At 40.0% G+C, this 20,755-nt stretch overlaps 2 protein-coding genes across 4 annotated transcripts; both read left to right on the top strand.

Annotated features, from left to right (window-relative positions):
* Positions 1 to 192: 192 nt before the first annotated feature.
* Positions 193 to 12,092, top strand: cenpu (centromere protein U). Of its 3 annotated transcripts, none has more exons than XM_069670408.1 (14): positions 193 to 245; positions 791 to 836; positions 1,084 to 1,171; positions 3,967 to 4,186; positions 4,312 to 4,494; positions 5,923 to 6,007; positions 6,173 to 6,259; positions 6,350 to 6,437; positions 7,888 to 8,017; positions 8,175 to 8,253; positions 9,580 to 9,627; positions 11,239 to 11,300; positions 11,520 to 11,676; positions 11,764 to 12,092. In XM_069670408.1, the coding sequence occupies exons 1-14, from the start codon at positions 241 to 243 to the stop codon at positions 11,887 to 11,889; spliced, it is 1,404 nt and encodes a 467-aa protein (XP_069526509.1). In that variant the 5' UTR covers positions 193 to 240; the 3' UTR covers positions 11,890 to 12,092. The 3 variants fall into 3 exon arrangements, with proteins under 3 accessions (XP_069526509.1, XP_069526508.1, XP_069526510.1); XM_069670407.1 differs by having other exon boundaries at positions 6,347 to 6,437; XM_069670409.1 differs by lacking the exon at positions 9,580 to 9,627 and having other exon boundaries at positions 6,347 to 6,437.
* Positions 12,093 to 12,396: 304 nt separating this feature from the next.
* Positions 12,397 to 20,745, top strand: LOC138598046 (caspase-3-like). The gene is made up of 7 exons (XM_069669713.1): positions 12,397 to 12,487; positions 14,237 to 14,311; positions 15,441 to 15,604; positions 16,582 to 16,710; positions 17,032 to 17,207; positions 18,526 to 18,646; positions 18,816 to 20,745. Exons 2-7 carry the CDS (start codon positions 14,241 to 14,243, stop codon positions 19,043 to 19,045), a joined length of 891 nt encoding a protein of 296 aa, XP_069525814.1. The 5' UTR covers positions 12,397 to 12,487; positions 14,237 to 14,240; the 3' UTR covers positions 19,046 to 20,745.
* Positions 20,746 to 20,755: the final 10 nt, after the last annotated feature.

Raw genomic sequence — 20,755 nt, 5'->3', positions numbered from 1 at the left:
CAAATGGTGATACCAAGTCAACTACATCGCTACTATATAACTTTAAACCGAAGTTTGAAGTTTGTAATTGTATTCACACAAACTCTTATTTCGAGCTTTAACTTTTGTGTTGTAAGAAGAAGTATCCCCTCCCACCCCTGTGTATCTGGAATGGTACAGTCCGGAACATGAAACATTTTGCGGGAACCTGTTTGGGTTCGACATACTACAGTGTTTACTAAAAAGTTACAGTTGTTCCAAATGAGGTGAGAAATATCCAACATGATTAGTAGTTAAAATACCAACCCATACCATATATTTCAGTTCATTATATAACGATATATCGTCACCCTGTCTGTTTAAGCTACAGGCAATTTGTTCTTCCGCTGAAGTAGCTTTACAAATCGGGCAACTGCTGTGCTGCTAGTTTCGGAATTTAAGCTAACTTAAAACATTTTGAATTTATTCGGGATGGTCATAACGTTCATCTAATAGCTACTGTAATTGTTGGAAGATGTATCAGGAAAGTGTTAGGAAGAGATAAAGTTATAAACAAGTAAAACCGCTTACAGATGTAAGGAAATTAGCGGCCCAATAATACATTAATGTACTGCATAACAGAGTGATGTTTGGTTAGAGTTTAGCTAAATGACAGCTAAACCGAGGGATTCCACGCTAGATTTGTTGTCAGCATCAAACATCAGTCTGGCGGCTGTAACTCTTCAAACGTCAGTGAGGAAGATGCCCAACGTCCCGGAGTCGTTTAGGTCGGACACAAATATTGATAATGATGTCTTCTTTGTTTCCATAGTGCCAGAAAAGGCCGAAGAGCCAAAGCGCTAAAAGTTGATAGTCAGGTGAGTGGGTGGGTATATGGACCAAGCATCATTTGCACTACTGATCGCATCTCAAATGAAGTGCACCATGTTTTAATGAAAACTGGTAGTCATATCTTTGAAAAATTGATGGACAGTGGTCATTACCTAAGAGTCCCCTTCAAAACAGCAGGAGGGTATTTCAATGTGATATTTATATCTGTAATTATGCTGTTACATCTTGCCTTACAGCTAGCTTGATTTTTTTTCCTCTTGTGTTTTAATCCAGAAAGGGTCAGCTTTTGATAATATGGAATCTCCAGACTTGTCTACCATAGAGAGAACCAGCTTCATGGAGAGACTGCAGCAAAATTTTGGTGAGTCTTTCTTTACCATAGACTGTGTATAAGAAGTGGATGCCGCAACTGGGAAGTCCCAATTTTTAAGGTCAATACCATCTTGATTTATTTTAGCCAGAAGTGACCATATTTGGATGAGAGAGAGGATAGGCATTGCTATGTCTCTATTCTGGGTGTAAGGCCGTGGTAGCAACTGGTCAATCACATGTAGCCACCCTCTCCGAAACATGCTGGACAATCTGAAGAGCAATTTTAGCAACAGACTGTTGGAGAAGGTGCTCCTCTCTCAGTGAAAGAGTCCAGTTTACAGCCAATGATGGAGCCGGCCTTCTTAATCAGCTTGTTGAGTTTGTTTACATCTCTGGCTCCGATGCTGCTTCCCCAGCAGACCACAGCAAAGTAGACTTGCTGCACACGTTAAAGGACCTCAGCTTCCTCAGGAAATAAAGTCTGCTCATCCCCTTCTTGTAAACAGCGTCTGTGTTGGCCTTCCAGTTCAGTTAGTTGTCGATGTTGACGTCCATGTACTTGTTCTCCTCCACCATGGTCACATCCTCACCCAGGATACACAGCGGTGATGAAGCCATCCTCTTCCTCCTGAAGTTGATCACCACCCCTCTGGTCTTGGTCACGTTCAGAAGCAGGTGATTTCTTCCTGTCCACTCTATACTCCTCCTCCTGTCCATCACATATACACCCAACCACTGCAGGGTCATCAGAAAACTTCTGCAGATGGCATGACTCTGAATTGTCCTGAAAGTCAAAGGTGTACAGGGTGAAAAGGAAAGGAGAAAACAGAGTCCCCTGCGGAGCTCCTGTACTACTCTCCACCACTCCAGACAAACTGTGGTCTGTCTGTCAAGTAGTCAGTAATCCAGGAGATGAGGGACGAGTGCACACCCATCATCTGAAGCTTCTCTCTCAGTAGTTGTGGCTGGATGGTGTTGAATGCAATGGAAAAATCGAAGAAGGTGATTCTCACAATGCAGCCGGTCCCCTTCCAGATGTGAGTGAGCGCGCTCCAGCAGGTAGATGATGGCATCGTCCACCCCCAGGTGTGGCTGATAGGTAAACTGCAACGGGGCCAGAGATGATTTCACCTGCAGTCTGAGCTGAGACAAGACCAGCCTCTCCAGCACCTTCATGATATGTGATGTGAGAGCCACTGGTCGATAGGCTGGTTGTTACATTCACTGTCTCTTAACGTGGCTGGTTGTTACATTCACTGTCTCTTAACCTGGCTGGTTGTTACATTCGCTGTCTCTTAACGTGGCTGGTTGTTACAGTCGCTGTCTCTTAACGTGGCTGGTTGTTACAGTCGCTGTCTCTTAACCTGGCTGGTTGTTACAGTCGCTGTCTCTTAACGTGGCTGGTTGTTACAGTCGCTGTCTCTTAACCTGGCTGGTTGTTACAGTCGCTGTCTCTTAACATGGCTGGTTGTTACAGTCGCTGTCTCTTAACCTGGCTGGTTGTTACAGTCGCTGTCTCTTAACCTGGCTGGTTGTTACAGTCGCTGTCTCTTAACCTGGCTGGTTGTTACATTCACTGTCTCTTAACCTGGCTGGTTGTTACATTCACTGTCTCTTAACCTGGCTGGTTGTTACAGTCGCTGTCTCTTAACGTGGCTGGTTGTTACAGTCGCTGTCTCTTAACGTGGCTGGTTGTTACAGTCGCTGTCTCTTAACGTGGCTGGTTGTTACAGTCGCTGTCTCTTAACCTGGCTGGTTGTTACATTCACTGTCTCTTAACGTGGCTGGTTGTTACAGTCGCTGTCTCTTAACCTGGCTGGTTGTTACATTCGCTGTCTCTTAACCTGGCTGGTTGTTACAGTCGCTGTCTCTTAACCTGGCTGGTTGTTACATTCGCTGTCTCTTAACCTGGCTGGTTGTTACATTCACTGTCTCTTAACCTGGCTGGTTGTTACATTCACTGTCTCTTAACCTGGCTGGTCGTTACAGTCGCTGTCTCTTAACCTGGCTGGTCGTTACATTCACTGTCTCTTAACCTGGCTGGTTGTTACAGTCGCTGTCTCTTAACCTGGCTGGTTGTTACAGTCGCTGTCTCTTAACCTGGCTGGTTGTTACAGTCGCTGTCTCTTAACCTGGCTGGTTGTTACATTCACTGTCTCTTAACCTGGCTGGTTGTTACAGTCGCTGTCTCTTAACCTGGCTGGTTGTTACATTCACTGTCTCTTAACCTGGCTGGTTGTTACAGTCGCTGTCTCTTAACCTGGCTGGTCGTTACATTCACTGTCTCTTAACCTGGCTGGTTGTTACAGTCGCTGTCTCTTAACCTGGCTGGTTGTTACAGTCGCTGTCTCTTAACCTGGCTGGTTGTTACAGTCACTGTCTCTTAACGTGGCTGGTTGTTACAGTCGCTGTCTCTTAACATGGCTGGTTGTTACAGTAGGTCTTGTATGCATGCATGTATGTATGAGCAAGATGCTATAAGTAGTCTGCCTGTCTATCGAAAGCGTCTATTGCACTCTTAATGGGACAATGAAAAACTATTAGCAATTTAGACCATAATCTCATTAGGTAAATGTTGACTGAGGTTATGAATCAATTGAGAAGTAAGGTCATTTTCTCATCTTGTTCCATACGAGCACTCCTTTTTCCTTTTTTCCAACCATTGCCTCCCCTGCTGTCTATTAGAAAGACTGCAGGTTTAAGGCATCTCTGCACTGGTTTCACTTGTCTCCACGAGTCTTTAAATGATCTGAAAAACAATTGTTTAGGTCGCTGTGTTTTTTACAATCTTACATAATTTCACACCATTAATCTTGTTCTGACCAGAGAACTCCTGTTGTCTAGGTAACCCTCTGCACAGTACCGCCATGGAGGAAGATTTAGACGTCTTAGAGGGACAGAAAGACGAAGGAAAGGCTGGGAGAAAGGGCATTTCTAAGACTTTTGTTAAGCAGCGTGGAGCTGCTGTGAAGAGGAAGGAGACAGAGAAGGATGCAGAGAATGGGAAGGAAGAGGAGAAGAGGAAGAGGAGTAGGAGAAGTACTGGGGGAAATGGCAAAGTTGGGTGAGATCAAATTACTACTGCTTGCCACTGTTACTATCTACAGCAATACTACTGCATAATGATTTGAATGAAGCTTTTTGCCACAAGAGAAAAGTTGGTCTCTTAACTCTTTTTTCATGGAACAGAGCTGAGAGGGACACAGATCCAAAGAAAAAGAAAGGAGCACCTCTGGGTCAACAACAAAATTTAGATGAACAGAGCGGGGACTCAGACCCATACCCGGGTATTCAAAGAGCTAACAGTGTCAGACAACTGGTTGGGAAGAAGTCCGCCAAGAGGAGGAGTGCTGGACGGACATCTGCAGCAAGGTGAGGTCATATAAAGAGGTTACTTTCCAGTCTAAGGTGATATTCCATTCACACAGTACAGGATGAATGCTTTAATGATGCAGTATAAAGTAAATTAAACCCAATTCTTTAATCTCAACTTTATGTCAAAGAACAAAATTACACCAGGGTGGAAACAGAGTACAGAATGCATCATATGTTGTTATATTAAAATATGAAAACAACATTTTGTTTTTTTACACAAAATGCCCACATTTTGAGCCCTTTCCATGATCAAGATTCCATGGCCCCAGGAAAAGCAACAAACTGCAACCTTTGATGTACCTCAGAGCCCCTCAAAATTTTACATGAATCAATTCCTGTATTTTTAGCCAAACGTGGGGTAACATCCACATGTATAGTTACTTTGCGCGGCTGCCTGGGGCCCCAAAAACCTTTTTACCCTCTTTTCAATTTTCATTGCAAAGGTTAGCAAGTGAGGAAAACAAGAACCCTATCTTCAAGTTATTATTTACATGGCCATAGTTATGTGGGTCTTTGGTTGGAGTAATCAAGATAGTTTTATTAGCGTATCACACGACATGTTCCATTGGGCTGTACGCTCCACACCAGAAACAGTTGCTGATCCACATGGTCTCAAAATCCAGAAAACGCTAGAAAAGTCTTGGATAAATGCCAAACTTTGGAGAGGCAGTAGCCCTTTTTAAAAAGACGAACACATGTACAAAACTGTTGAATGATATACAAAAAACAACAATTGCATCATAATCTGTAAACAAAATTTGTTCAGGTCCAATACTAACAAAACAATTACAAGAGCTGTGATGAAATACTTTCAGAATCCGTTCATTAGTTTATTCCAAGTCCAAGGGGTTCAGCGATGGGCCTGTGTGTTAGCAAGAATCTAGAGATATGTATCATAATACAGGAGTTACAGTTCAATATATTGCTGTGTATTGTATGCAGTATTGCAGTTTTTACTGTAAGCAGAATTGCAATTTTTAATAATATTTTTAGAAAGAGGTCACACTGTAAAGACTCCTATCTGAGAAAAGGAGTTTACGTTTGCTACATCGGTAAAAAAGCCCTTATTGATAGAGAGGACAGTGGATAGTGTTGGAAACAGGAAGAGAGAATGAGGGATGACACAGCAAAGGGTCAAGGGTGGGAGTGGAACCCAGGGCCGCCGCATGGAGGACTATAGCCTCTACATGGGCTGCCGATTTAACCACAGAGCTAAACCAGCACCCCATACAGTGTTTTTGAGAATCATTACAGTATCCCAAAACATAATATTATGATTATTATTAAACATAATATTTTGATACTCCAGTTTGTCAGTGTTTCTTAAATCTTAAATCTTTGCCAATGTGTTTGTTTTTCTGCCATGTATAATGGAGTTTAAACTGTTCACATCAACTTATTTATTTGTCTTTGTGTCCCAACAAGGCAAGTTAAAAACCAGCAGGGGAAGAAGGACAAGAAAAGAGAGAGTGAATCAGGAGGTGAAAAGTCCAATGACCCTCAGCCACAGGTAAGAATGTCAATGATAGTGTCTGTAGTATTTCACAATTGTGGTAACAGGTTCAAAATGAAAACAGCTTTTTGATTAAAAAAAGAAATGAAGTTATTGTGAGACTAGTTATGTGAGGACTGTAAATGTCCTGAGGCAATGGTGTGCTACATTTATTCCTTCCAGGACAAACCTGAAACTGGCACAGTCCAACAGACACAGAGGTCAGTCCTGTCCTCTGATGAGGAGGTTGGAGACGAAGACACGAGTTGGGTATGGACTAACTTCAGCAGACTGCATCAGCATTTTCACTCACCACTTAGTAGGTTTTCATCTTTTTCTGTCTTGCCATTTATTTAGAAGCCAAGTCCAAAGAAGGCCAAGACGTATACTCTGGGCAGGACTAGAAAGTCTTCATCTGATGGTGCTAAATCTGGAACGTCTTCATCAGGTACGGGAAAAGAGCACAAGAGGTTAGCATCATTCTAGACTTCTAGCCAAGCTGAAAAGTCAAAAGGCTGTAACCAAATCCCAAATTTTACAGTCTGATGGCTTGAGGAAAGAAGCTTCTCCTCATCCTGTCAGTCTTAGCCTTCAGGCTGCAATACAGCAGAATAATGGCAGAAGGCAGAACAGTCTATTGTTCAGGTGTGTGGTCCCCCGAGAACTTTATTGCCTTTTTCCTGCATCGCGTGTGGTAAATCTCCTGCAGATATGGGAGGGTGGTTCTGATGGTTTGCTCGGCCAAGGTGACAACCCTCTTAAGGACCAAGCAATCCTGTTTGGTGCTGTTCCCCATCCAGGTAATAATGTTCCCAGAGATAATGCTCTCTATGGTGCAGGTGTAGATGTTTTTCAGCTCTCTGAGGGGGAGCTTAAAGTCACTGAGGCATCTGGGATGGTAAAGCCGCTGACAAGATTTAGAGCTGGTTTCCATTGATCTTGAGTGGATTGTAGTTCCTCTGCGCAGAGCTGTACACAACTCTGACGCTGAGCTCTGACAACGTGTCCAGTGATACTGGCCAGCATACCTTGTAAAAAATCCTCCCGAGGCATCTCCTCCTTTTCCCTTATTAAATTCCCGAATCTGCATAGGCCCCGCCCACTATGCAAATGTACAACCGTCCCCTCCGTCACGAAAACAAAACACGTCTCTGCTGTCGTTTAGTGGGAACTTGTTGAAAATTAGCTAGCTTGAAATGTAGTAATTAGCAGTAGTAACGTTGAGGTAAGTAGTCAGAGTGAGTTTGCAAACATTACGATGACGGTTACAGCTGGCTCGCGCATCGCCCAAGTGGTTGCCATAGCTTACACATAATGATATGCATAGTGACTCCCCGTCCATTAACGGGATTGGCTCCTTCGGTTTGTGCCTGCCAATCTGAAAACGTGTTGTTCAGCCTGTCCTTGGTACACTGCAGTTTACAGCAGACAGGCCCAGCCACGGAGATGACTGCTTATGTTGTCCCTTGTGTCTTGTAGCACATGAAGAACACCACATGGAGATGTTTACAAGGTTAAACACTGGATTTTAAGGGGGTCTTTTTATTTTTTAAATATGCTTATCATGCTGAGGGTTACAAGAGGACATCAATATGCCCTTATGTCTGTAAATTGAATATAAAGCTTGACATAGCATAAAGAATAGAAAGCATGGTAACGGTAACCCTCACTGTGTGCAAAGGTAAAAATCTTAGTTTAAAAACCACAAGTTGTTGATTTACAAAGGTTTTAGTGGACTTACCGCATGCTGTCAATGTTGAGGTTCCTCCTGGGAAAAAAAAAAAAAGGTAAATCTTGCACGCGCTGTTTTGTTTGTGAACTGTTGTTAACAAGGTCTAAAAAAATATAAACCATTCAATATTTCATGAGATGCTAACAGAAAAGACTTCCACCTCAAGGCAGTGCATCTGATGAACAAGACAAAGACAAGGACAAGGATAAACAGAGGAGGAAGAAACAAGTTCCCCAGAGAGGAACAGAGCTGGAGGTGGTGCTGGACTCCTTCACTGATTTCTGTGACCAGTACAGGTAAAGTAAGACAGCTCTTGGTGTTCCTTGATGTCTAAAGCATTATCTAATCCTTTCTTATCTTGTCATGACACTAGAATCACTTTCATTCAAAGTTTCAATATTTTTTGTCAGTTATTGCACTTAAAGATTGAAATAATCTGTGTTTGTTTTTTAGGGAGTCTGTGGAATCTAAAGCAGTCAAACAGTCCATCGATTCTTTCGCCACCAATGTTAAACAGCAACTCATGGAAAAGGTCAGACTTTACAATTCTCTTCCATTTCTAATACAGACATGTGTTTTCCATTGATATTTAGAGTTAGACTTATTTTTGTTCACAAGAAAAGGAAATTGCATGTTATAGTGCCACTTATTGCTACTGAACATAATGAAGACTTTTTGGCTGAAATAGGCGTCTGATTACAGAATCAACTGTAATCAACATTGCACATTTCTAAATTTTTTAAGCATTTTGTTGTTCAGTGGAATTTCTGTAACATAGAAAAGCAGTGCTATACTTATTTATGGGTTATGGGATTATGGGTTTTTAGTTTTGGGTTATATCTGGTTGAATTATAAGCCCCTTATACACTGCCAGCTCAACGCTGGATTATTACGGCTCTGTTACATTTTGTCTTCTATGTAAAACGCACAGAGGCGTAATGGTGGGGTGAAGTCATTCGCCTCTGAGCCGCCATCGGAGGTAGTAACAGAGGCGAAACGGCGTCTGTGTAAACATCGGAGCCGGCAGGGTGGAACAGCGCTGTGTGTGTGTATTTGAAGCACGTGCTGTTTGTTTACACCTCGCGCACATATTGCTTCCACAACGCCAGAACGGTATCTAAAAATACACACTGGGACAGCTTCACGTCTGCGTTGCTTGGTCCAATGTAGAATGGCAAATGCTGCAAGATGGTGGATCTTATGGCGCGGAGGTGGAACCGCAGTGTAAAAAGGACTGCAGTCTTTTTGTCTAGTCACATAACAAAGATATTTGGATACAGTTAACAAAGAAAACAACACAGGGCGCTGGTTTAGCTCAGTTGGTAGAGCAGGCGCCTCGTATGCAGAGGCTACAGTCCTTGACGCACTGATCGCAGGCTAGACTCCCGGCCTGCCGATCCGTTTGGTGCATGTCATCCCCTACTCTCTACTCCCCACATTTCCTGTCTCACTTCATCTGTTCTATCTAATAAAGGCAAAGGCCAAAAAAATAATCTTTAAAAAAATAAACGCAAAGACAGCAACACTTACTCTTACTCTCCCCAATGCTCTCTCCTTAACTTTACACTTAGTCCTGCTCTATAAGTCAGTCAGTACTCATTCACGTTTCAAAATGTATTTTGCTTTTACTGGTTTCTTTCAAGTTGCCTACCCCAGCTTCAGGTGATCATTTATTGCCTCCTGTTCATGTCCAAATGTTAAAAAGTATTTATAGTTAACTGTTTAGTCAATAAGCCATTGCCAGTCAACAATAATAATAAACTATATCAAGCAAACAAGACACAAATGATGTAAATGAATATCAGAATTTAAAATACAATCCTTTAGTAAATTTAGGTCCCTGTTTTTTCTCTTTCAGATCTCTTCTTACAAGGAGCTAAAGGTTCTACAAAAAGAAAATGTCAAGGTACCTATATCAACAAGCCATTTAGCCATGCTACTGGTGTCGCATTAAGAGTGTAGATGTCAAACTACCAGTTTAATTCAGCCTAATATATCAAAAAGTCTTGATGAACTGAGAATACATTTTGAGAAGAAATTTGATGCCCAGAGGATGAATCCTACTGACCTCGTTGATGCCTGACTTCACTTCTAGCTCTACCCAGTGGCGTTCTTATAGCCAAACATTCTGGGCTCTAGCCCCAAATGTTTTGATCCTAGCCCCCAAGGTTATAGGTCCGGAGTTGATTTTAACGTACTGTAGTGGAACGGAACTTTAGCTGTAGTTTAAATTGTTATTGGGGGCGCAATAAAGCTCTGCACATGCATGACTGTGTTGTCATGTCAATGGTTGTTTAGAGGATCACCAGGCTTCATGATCTAAGTTTTATATCTTGTCATCACTTCAGTCCGTGATCACACGCTCCTTCCCTCCCTCTGTGCGCCTGCACAGCAGCTCTCCCCCTCTCTGTGCTGCGAGTCTGCAGTGTTTTTTGTAGCCTATGATGTTTTTTAAGTCTTGTAATTAACGGGTCTTACCTTTGCTGAAATTTCAACATCATGATACAGATTTGTTAAAATGAAGCTTTATCAGGTCTGTCCTCAAGAGGAGAAGAAACAGCTTTTAAAATGCTCGTTTGTTGAACAGAGATCAGATCAATTATTTCTGATGCATTCGAGGGAGTTGGGAAATCTGAACACTGAACGACTTTTGCAAACTAATGTTGTTTCTCTCCGTTTTGGCTCTTGTTTGTGGTATTCTCATTATGTGTTTGGCCCACAATCTGGCACAAGGCCACAGATCTTTTGGCTATGTCCATAGGCGTCATTTATTGATAATCACCTGCTATTTGATTTCTGTCACCTGTTGTTTGCCACCTAGATGTCTGCAATTGAATACTATGAATACAATAGTAATACAGCCTTGGGATTATGTAACGAGAGGCTTGTTGCATTTGCAATACATCTTGTCAAGCTTTAACAGTAAATAAGTGTTTGTGTGTGTGTGTGTGTGTGTGTGTGTGTGTGTGTGTGTGTGTGTGTGTGTGTGTGTGTGTGTGTGTGTGTGTGTGTGTGTGTGTGTGTGTGTGCGTGCGTGCGTGCGCGTGCGTGTGAACTGTATATCTGAGTATGAGATTGAGTGAGAGAGATTTGTTATTCCTGATGAGATGAACAATTTAATTATGGCCACAAAACCAAAAACCCCGGCTGCCCCCGGACCCCCCTACAAGGTGTGAGGTTAGCCCCAGATGTTTTCAAGTCCTAAAAAACGCCCCTGGCTCTACCATTGGTTGACATTTGAGGTTGTGAGTGAAGAAACTATTAGACAAGCCAATAAGCAAAGATGAGCTAGCTACCAAACTTAAATGTGGTGTTGACCACGGTTAACTTCATATAGTACCAGCTAAATATCAACATGTTAGCATTGTCATTGTAAGCTTCTTAGCATGTTAGCATTTATCTAAAAGAACTGCTGTGCCTAAGTACACCCTCACAGACCAGCTAGCATGTTACAAATAGCATGGTGTCCGTATTTAAAGCCCTCCCTCCTCTTGCTGTTTGTGTCTGCTTATGTCAGGTGGGTTCTTCAATCCGTAAAAAGACTCAAAGACTGTTGGATGCCAAACATGAGATGATGAGGTGAGAAGCAATTCAGAGGCACAAACATTTTCATTTTTCAAAATAATTATAATAACAAAAAATCAATGGTGTTGCCTGCTAGAGGCATAGTTATATCCATAATGTACTGTATTTTCAGTGTTTAAAACATCCATTATCTATTCCTTACAAAAAAATAAAGACGTCATCATTTTTGCATCCAAGTACTCGCAATGACCTTTGCTGTGTGCGTTTGGTCAGGGTGGAGAGGCAGGTGTGGTTACTAAAAAAGGAGAAAGCTGAACTTAAACTCCGATTAGCTGATCTGAGACGAGGCAAAGGGTTCCTGCATGACATCAGAGAGCTCAACAGATTATACCTGGACTACAGACACAAGCACCCCAAAAAGAAAGAGACGGTATGTACACACACACACACACACACACACACACACACAAATGTCATGTTCACAAACTCCCTTCCTTTCTCTCATCCTATGGTCCAGTATGGGGCGTCCAGCTTGCCGGCTCTGCAATTGGAGACCAAGAAAACACAGGCAGCAGGGCATCAGCGGGACGAAAAAAATAACCGACTGGAAAAAAGACAGAAGAAGAAGGGGACTCAGAAATAACGTTCTTTACACACACAAATGCACACAGATCAAAGAGTTTTAGTGTGAATAGTATGAGTAATATTTCATTTGAAAACCATAATAAAACTTTACATTTAAGATTGTATGATATACTATAAAATGTTATTGTGTATACTGCCTTAATCCTGCATATTACGGATAATTGCTTGTTAAATACAATACTGTATGTATAATAAATTCAAGAAACAGGCATGGGTTTTTTTGTTTTTCTTGGCGGAAGTACAAGACATTCTGTTTTTGAGGTGGTGATGAACACCTCCGTGAGTTCTGTAAAGTAATTTTCAGTGACATGAGTTCATTGAAATAATGTTTTGAGGTTTGAAACATGTAGTTACACGCAGAGGAATTGGTTGTGACGTATCGGACAGTTTTCTTAGCCAATTAAATGGTCTTTGTGGGCCTGACGTGTTGCGGTTTCTCCCGCCCACCTAGACAGCAGCGTTCGTGGTTGGCTAAGAGTACCAGGCCTGTCCTTTGAACAATCACAATCTCACAATGCCTTGTAATGTTGTAAAGTAAAGAACGAAAGGGACGTGCTTATAACCAACACTAAATCTACCACCGTCTGACCAAAAAGGTAGGCTTGTTCCGAGAACGGTTATTTTTATTATATGAAACTGAGTTTCAAGAAGCATTATTTAGATGTGACTTTTATGAGTGTACTTTACTACTAACCCACTTCAGGTAGCACCTGATAAACAACTTTCCAGATGTAGGTTAGACATCATTTGAAAGCAGCTTATTTATTCAATGTATATCTTTATTCAGGTGTTTTATCTATATCTCATGACAGATACTAAAAGTTTTTCTAATATTTGATATTCGATGTCGCTTAACCACTTTAATTACATGTAATTTAATATGACATTACAATATGCTCTGAACGAATGTCCACAATCCTCTTCCGCAGAAATGAGTATTAGCGTTACGTTTCACCCTGATCTTCCCTGGTACGCGTTAAACAGTAAAATATTAAATATGTCATTACTTTGTGCCCATATGACAGGTTGAATATTTGTGATTACATAGCTGGCTCATGTCGATGGAGGACAAACTGGCCTACATTTGTTGATAAGACTTCAAGACTGTCAACGTCCTAACCGGTCGTAACGTCACTTTGTTCGATGTTCCTAACTCTCAAACACTGATATAGGATTACTTATCCGGTTAATATATTTCATGCAATAATATTTCCATATATTGTGGGATATATTTTAACGGCCACCTTTATAACGTTATGTCAGTAATGGCACTGACCGTACGTACTGATCATAATGTGAACAACCTCCAGGAAGAGCTCGTATTAGTCTGGTTCCTGCGGTCAGTGTGAAACCATCGCGGTATCATGTTTTCAATTTATTGTTTGATTTCGTGAACGACGGCAGTATAATTTATCACCCTGTGTCAGATTACCTGAACCAAATAAAATAAATACATTTTTAAAATTCCCTAATTTGATGCACAGTGAGTCAAAGTTTTCAGCTGTACAGGAAGCAATCACTATAGAATTCAAAGCTTTATTACAGACTCGAGGTCCAGATATATAGAGAGTATAGATAGACAATATATAAAATAAGTTCAAATTCATGGTTTAAAATGTTAAATATGTACAAAACTTAACTATACATTTAGAAGTTATGCTGGATACTTCTCTTTGGTGCAATATCCCCACCTGAACTTTAGTTTCTGATAGGCTGTATACAATAATATATATTAAATTGTAGTCTATTTTGCTTAAATTTGATCCCTTTTTCCCCCACAAATAGTTAAAAAATATTTTCCTGTGCAGCTTTAGTTTATAAAACTATATGTCTGGATGTATTTTAGCTTCTTCCAGTGTGAAGTAATTGGAAGCTTGCAAAATTCTGCTTTTAAAGAAGCTTCCTCAACACCGCTAGTTATGAAAGAATTTATGAAATTCCTGCTGCCACCCTCAACGTAGGTGAGTACACGTTATTTTAGCTGCTCAAAACTAAAAAGTGACTCTGGATAAACCTCATTCCTGCCTGTCAACAGTTTTTATTGAAATAGCTACCTGTACCATAGAAATAGTTCCTTTTGACAGCGAGATGTGTGCCAAAATACCTTACCATGTGGTTGTGATTTACATGAACAAACCCCTTAACGACTATCGAAGGCCCAAAAAATATAGCAAGGTTTCCTATTGGGTTTTATAGCACTCTACACAAAGACTACAATAAAACAGTAACAGCTTTTTGTTTAATGAGTGATCCGGGTAGATACAGATGGCTATAAAGATAATTGGTTATATAAAGAGTTTTTTCCACTTTGCACATCATTTCCTCTTGTTCATTCATATCTGTAGAAGCATGGCTGAGCTGCAAGGTGACGCGCAGAGCAATGGAGACTCAGTGGACGCCTTAACATTTTTTTCAAAGAAGTAAGTACTCTGCAAGCTCTCTCCATTATAAACAGGGTCATAATTCTCAGGACATTAGAGCTGCTCAGGTGTTTTCATTTGACAGCCTGATTAGAGGCAGATGGTAAGTTTTAAGGATTGATGGCCACCACTTCCTTTCAAGCTATTTTTTATGATTATGTAAATGGTAAATGGACTGTACTTATATATAGCACTTTTCTACCACTCAAAGCTGCTTTTACACTATGTGTCACATTCACCCATGCACACACACATTCACACACTGATGGCAGAGGCTGCTACGTAAAGTGCCCAAGTGTCAATCAGTTATCACATTCATACCCATTGGCTATGCCAATTTGGGGTTCAGTGTCTTGCCCAAGGACACTTCAACATGTAGCCTGAGGGAGCTCGAACCTCTGACCTTCCGATTGAAAGACGACCGACTCTACCACTGAGCCACAGCCGCCCCCAATGTTAAAGTATCTGCTTCTAATTTAACAAAATATATAATCAATATATTGTTTTCAGTTTTACTTATTTGTCTAGTCCTCAGTTTGTCACAGTGTATGCTATTGGCCAACATTATTACATTATTATTTTTTAAGCAGAAGCTTTTTTACCTTCTCAAAAAGGTGTAAAAGACTTGAAAATGCTTTGATGGTGCTAACATCAGCTGCTTTTCAGCAGGTGCTTTAAGGCAGCAAACTGACTTATGCAACTTGCAGTGCCACAAAGTAAAATTTCCAGTATCAATGCCACTGCTTTGAGTCATTGATTTGATTTGATAACTATTTTCTCTCATAGCATGTACATATTAGTTTAATGTTTAATATTTAATGTCTATGGTAGGCTTGTAGTTTTTAGTTTAATATTTGATGTTTAATGCTTGTACATGGAGAGCGAAGTTACACCAGAGGAAAGTTCCTTGTATGTGAACACACCTGGCCAATAAAGCTGACTCTGATTGATAAATAACCCTGTATGATGGGATATATATTAAAACTTAGCAATTGTATGATGCGTTAAATCAGATGGTGCAAACTGTCTGTAGTAAAACAAGCTTCTACAGTCTAGATAACACTGAGCCGTCAAAATGTGTAAAGGGAAACAAAACAAGTGCCTCAGGGTTTCCATCATTGTGTTTTAGGCAGAATGCAGAGCCTGCAGGCAGTACAAAGACTTCGGAGGAGATTGACTCTAAGCCCAACAGCAGTAAAGCAGCAGACTCTGACCCCTACCGCTACAAGATGGACTACCCCTGTATGGGAACATGTCTGATCATCAACAACAAGAACTTCCACCACCACACAAGTAAGCACACAGTTCAACATGTCACACGCACTGATGCACGTACCTGTCGATTTAATTTCATGGTCTCTGGCTCAGATGTTCTGTAAATATAATAGCATAGACGAAAAACAATTCCTATGTCTGTCAAAGCATCCCTGTATTATTATAACCTTCTAAAACCATTAGTCATGCATGACTCATAAAACAATGTGCATATTGCTGGCTCACTGTCATGACTCAATGGGACCATTAATATTACAGAGGTAATGTTAATTATGTTAACACCTGTGCTTTTCCTACCATCACAGATAAAGAATGTCTGCGTGTAAAAAGGCGTGATAGACGTACCCCTTCTTTACTCTGCCTGTGTCTATGAAATAAAGCTTCAATATTAGCTGTCCATAGTTTCAAAAACAAGTCTGTTCAGAAGCTTCAGGTTATGTTCCCCAAATTTTAAGGTGTGTTTAACAGCGAAGCCTTTTTTTCAAAAGGCACGATTACATTTCAAGTCAATGCAAAAACGTGAATTTGCACATGGTGAGGCGAATCCCACAAACTGATAATTTGCTTATTCCTGCAAGGTTAATCTTTTCAACTCAAGGGAGAAATAAACCTGATGCTATGTCCAAGAGCCGATCAGCGCTTGCATTCTCCTGATGTCCTGAGAATGCATCAGAACTTGTCGCTTTGAATTAGAAGAAAGCATTTTAAAAGTTTGATCTTGTGGACAGACCTGAAAAAAGTATATTATTTAATGTCTGCATAGTGATGTAGTTATTTCAGCATCCCATAACCCGTTTATGGCAATTAGGTCAAAGCATGTTTCTTTTGGTTTATACCACTGTCGAAAGCCAGATCAGTATCATCTGAAGTGTCACTTGCAAATCACAGTGAAACTACCAGTCCACAGAGACGCATGGACAGGCACTCTGGTATGGTATACTGTATAGTAAATGCTGACCATGAAAGTCTACTGAACTACCCGTGTGTCTCTCTAGATATGAGTACTCGAAATGGAACGGATGTCGATGGTGCCACTGCTATAAAGATCTTTTCTGCTCTGGGTTATAAGATAAAATTCACCAATGATCGGACTGTGGATGAGATGAGACAACTGATGATGAGTGGTAATAAAACTACCTTTGTTTCAGTCATTCACAGACTTACCCAACTGACATGCTATTTGTTATTTGTAACACTTGTTCTCAGTTATCAGATGATATTTGGTTTCTCTGTAATTCTCAAGCAAACTCATTAACTCTTACACGTTGGGTGCAGTCAAGTCACCCATGCCAGACCTTAAGCTTCTTGCAGTCTGAGAACTAAAATAAAGTTGAGTCTAAGTCTAAGTCTCTAAGTCTAAAACTGCAAAAATGTCAGCACTGTATACTTAGCATACTTAACCAACATGTGTGTGTGTGTGTGTGTGTGTGTGTGTGTGTGTGTAGTATCCAAGGAGGACCACAGCAATAGTGCATCATTTGTATGTGTGTTGCTCAGTCATGGAGATGAGGGGGTGATATACGGCACCGACGGCTTTGAAAAGTTGGAAAACCTGACAAAATACTTCAAAGGAGATAACTGCAAGAGTTTGGTGGGGAAACCAAAGCTCTTCTTCATACAGGTGAGTTAAATATTACCATATTCTGCACGCGGACAGAAACCTCTTGTAAGTTTTAGGCAAACCTAGATATTTTGTTAATGTTTTGTTTTGATGTATCTTCACCTGAATTTAAGTCTTGTGGAAGTATGTAGGAGAATAAACTGCAAAGTAAAAGATGAAAAGAATTGTTGATAATCACACTTGGGCTGTTGGAAATAACTTTGGGTCGAATATAATTTGAAACGTCAAAAAATACATTAATGAAATACTGTAATTGATATTTAAACACACATAAATGTATTCTTTTGAACTCTTTGGCTAAACTGAACACGTAACAAACAGCCTTTTTCGTATTTGCTGCCTCCACACTAGCTTCAACTATAGTCAATGAAACTGGCTACACCTGGCATGAGAGCTGTTGCACATATGTGCCTCATAAATCTGCTCTTGAAATGTAATATAGACCACTCATCTACTCGTTGTCTGGTGAAAGTTTTACAGAAATTAGTCAAAAAGTATTTTTGTTAAAGGAGTAATGCTTTATTGAAAATGTTAACTGCTATGTTGGAATGCACTCTAGTGGACAGAATGTATAACAACCACATGCTGATGGTGGCAATACATAAACATGTTTACCCAGCTAGAAATGTTTTGTTCTAAGAACGTTCTGAGCATGTTACGTGCGATGTTCTGGTAATGTTTTGAGCGGGAAGTTTTTATTTGGTTCCCAGACTGTTCAGAAAGTAGCAGTGAGAATGTTCTCTTGTTAACAAATCACGTATCATGTAATCATCATGTAAGAAACGTTTTATGAATCACATTCTGATAGTTCAGGCCGTACTAACATCCTGAAAAGATCTTCAGAACAGTTAAAACGTTTGGTCTTAGTTTAAGTTTTGACGTTACAAGAACTTTATTTGAAATGATAAACATCCTTTCTTTGAATATTAGATTAAAACGTTTTCTCTTAAACATAATTAGAACTCGTAGGTAATGTCAGCCCATGTTATGGGAACATTCCCTGCTAGCATTGTAAAAATACATAGAAAATAATAATAGGCAACATTTGAGCAATGGAAATTTGGTTATAATTAAAAAATGAGAATAAATTTGAATGTGAAATATGAGGAGGTTTTACAGCTTTGATCAACTCTTTTTTTCATTGTGGCACAAAACTGAGATGTGACTCTGATTAACAATTGAATGTAACCAACATTGAACTCAGTCAAGAACAATAACTTCTGAATGAAATTATAGCTTTTAAACCACATGTACAGGGTCTCAGTGCTTCCATAAAGAAACACCACAGCTAATGTATCTGGATGTCCTGTCCTTTTAGGCGTGCCGTGGTTCAGACCTAGATGGCGGAGCCTTGGTCGAGACCGACAGCGTAGCAGAGCAAACATCAGAGAGGATTCCTGTGGAGGCAGATTTCCTGTATGCTTATTCAACTGCTCCAGGTAACTAATAGTTGAGGTGGAAAAGCCTTTGTGTCCTTTCAAAAAACTGCATTATGTTTATTCAATTACACACTAACTGGCAAATATATGAATAATTGGCAGGTGTAATTATAATGAAATGCTAAAACATCTTTCTGTAGGAGTGTTAACCCTGTAAATTGACTTGCAGGCTACTACTCTTGGAGAAACACATCCAATGGTTCATGGTTCATGCAGGCATTGTGTGAGATGTTGCAGCGGTACAGTGGAGAGCTGGAGCTGATGCAGATCATGACCAGAGTCAACCGCAAGGTGGCAACGAATTTTGAGTCTGCCTCTAACCTACCTGGATTTAGTGGCAAGAAGCAGATCCCGTGCATCGTCTCGATGTTGACCAAAGACTTCTACTTTCCCGTCTAGCTTAAGATAGATTTCTTTCTTCTTTTTTTTTACCTGCAAGAAATTACCCACATGTGGTTGTCAAGGTGACTGTAACTGTAACTGTAAACAAAAGTCCTTGAGAAAATGCACCTACTTTTTAATGATTTATTACCTCAGTAGACATTTTCCTACTTGGTTAATGGTAGACTAAGATTTTTACTAAGCCTTTATGAAAACATTAACTCGTCTTATTTCAATCTTTTATCATCACGCATTACAATATAATCACTAAAGGGCTCTGGGACAATTTCTATGGAGGCATTTTAATTGAGTCTGTTTTATAATTACACCTTTAAACATCATTACAATGGCCCACTTACTACATATATACTACATTTTCCAAGTTGAATGCAATAATGCACAAACACAAACAAAACACTATATATGATTGGGTTTCCTTGTCTCTAATCAGGACGTCACAATAAAAAAATCACTTGAAGTATTTGATCATAGAAAATATGCATTTGGGATGGATCACTGTCCCTTCAAAATGCAGGAATGTTTATGTAGATGTTTAATGATTATAAATCTACCTAATCTGGAATGAGCACCACAATAATTATGATTATGCTCAGAATGAAAATTATAATTAAATATATATATTTATGTCTATATATATATATATATATATTCTTTTGAGCAAACAGAAGCTTACTTGTATTGATTTTTGTAGAACTTCTGCACCAGAAGGTGGCAGCATAATCAAAGTGACATCAAACTGAAGCCCCAGCGACAACATTTGATGACACTCTCTTACAGGCATGGTTTCCTGAATATGAATTCATTCTGTCAACAAAAATAATAAAAATAAAGAAGTTGGTAACCCTTTAAAGACCACTCAAAGATCTTAAATACAGACTGTTTTGTAATAATCCAAATTATTTTATGAGTAAAACAATTATATGGTTTAATTTGTTGTTGAAGACTTGACACGCTGTGTCTAATCATTCTTTTTTGTGTACTTTGCTCTAAAATACCTGGAATTTCTGATGGCACACCAAGATTGCTAAAGGCAACAAGGCTGTTATTGAGAGTGTTTTGTACTTTGCTTTGGAATATTGTCAGAAAGTGTTTTATGTGAATGATTAACAGTTTATCAGGATTGTTTAATAAGTTTGTGGCAGCATTAAAACATGCAACCACTAGAGAATGGCGTGGACTCATTGAGTAGTTGCGAGGGCCGTTAATGAATCAGCAGCTTCCGAGACACACCGTTCCAGGAACTGGAATTCTGATTAAATTTAACCCTTCGTGCACAGATAGGGCCATTTGCTAACTGTTACCATGGCCAGTGTCTGTGCAGAAATCTGGGGGCATTTTTTAAGTCCAGCTGTCAGTCTTGTTTCTGTGTCTTTCTGGGTTAGGGCTTAAAACCACAAATATGCATACTATACACTACATCTATGATTATGTCGTTTTATCTGTCTATATTCCTTTTTTTCTTCGTGTCTGCTTCTGTGTTCTTGGCTCATCAGCCTTGCTCTTACAGTATAAACGTTCTGTATTAGTTTTTAAGACCCTGCCCAGTGTTGGCTGCTCAGGCATATGCGCCTGTCAGAAAGAGATAGACAGGACTTTACGCAGATTGTCCACAGCTGTGGCCTGACCCCGTATGACTGTTTAAAATAACCACAGTTTACATGTCTTTTGTTTTGACCATACAAAATACCAGTGCTATTCCAACATCCT

This window comes from Semicossyphus pulcher, unplaced genomic scaffold (assembly GCF_022749685.1).
Source record: "Semicossyphus pulcher isolate SPU_LCO1_2020_fin unplaced genomic scaffold, fSemPul1.0.p SCAF_2, whole genome shotgun sequence".
Classification (NCBI taxonomy): Eukaryota; Metazoa; Chordata; class Actinopteri; order Labriformes; family Labridae; genus Semicossyphus; species Semicossyphus pulcher.
Note: the sequence above shows the minus strand (reverse complement) of the source record. Positions and strands in the feature narration are given on the sequence as shown.

Bases quoted from the DNA above. Each gene is read 5' to 3' on its own strand.
- cenpu (XM_069670407.1), top strand. The intron at 4,495-5,922 runs GTGAGGTCATAT...TGTCCCAACAAG, and splicing joins GGACGGACATCTGCAGCAAG to GCAAGTTAAAAACCAGCAGG. The intron at 8,254-9,579 runs GTCAGACTTTAC...TTTCTCTTTCAG, and splicing joins AACAGCAACTCATGGAAAAG to ATCTCTTCTTACAAGGAGCT.
- LOC138598046 (XM_069669713.1), top strand. From the start codon at position 14,241: ATGGCTGAGCTGCAAGGTGACGCGCAGAGCAATGGAGACTCAGTGGAC. The intron at 14,312-15,440 runs GTAAGTACTCTG...ATTGTGTTTTAG, and splicing joins TTAACATTTTTTTCAAAGAA to GCAGAATGCAGAGCCTGCAG. The intron at 15,605-16,581 runs GTAAGCACACAG...GTGTCTCTCTAG, and splicing joins GAACTTCCACCACCACACAA to ATATGAGTACTCGAAATGGA.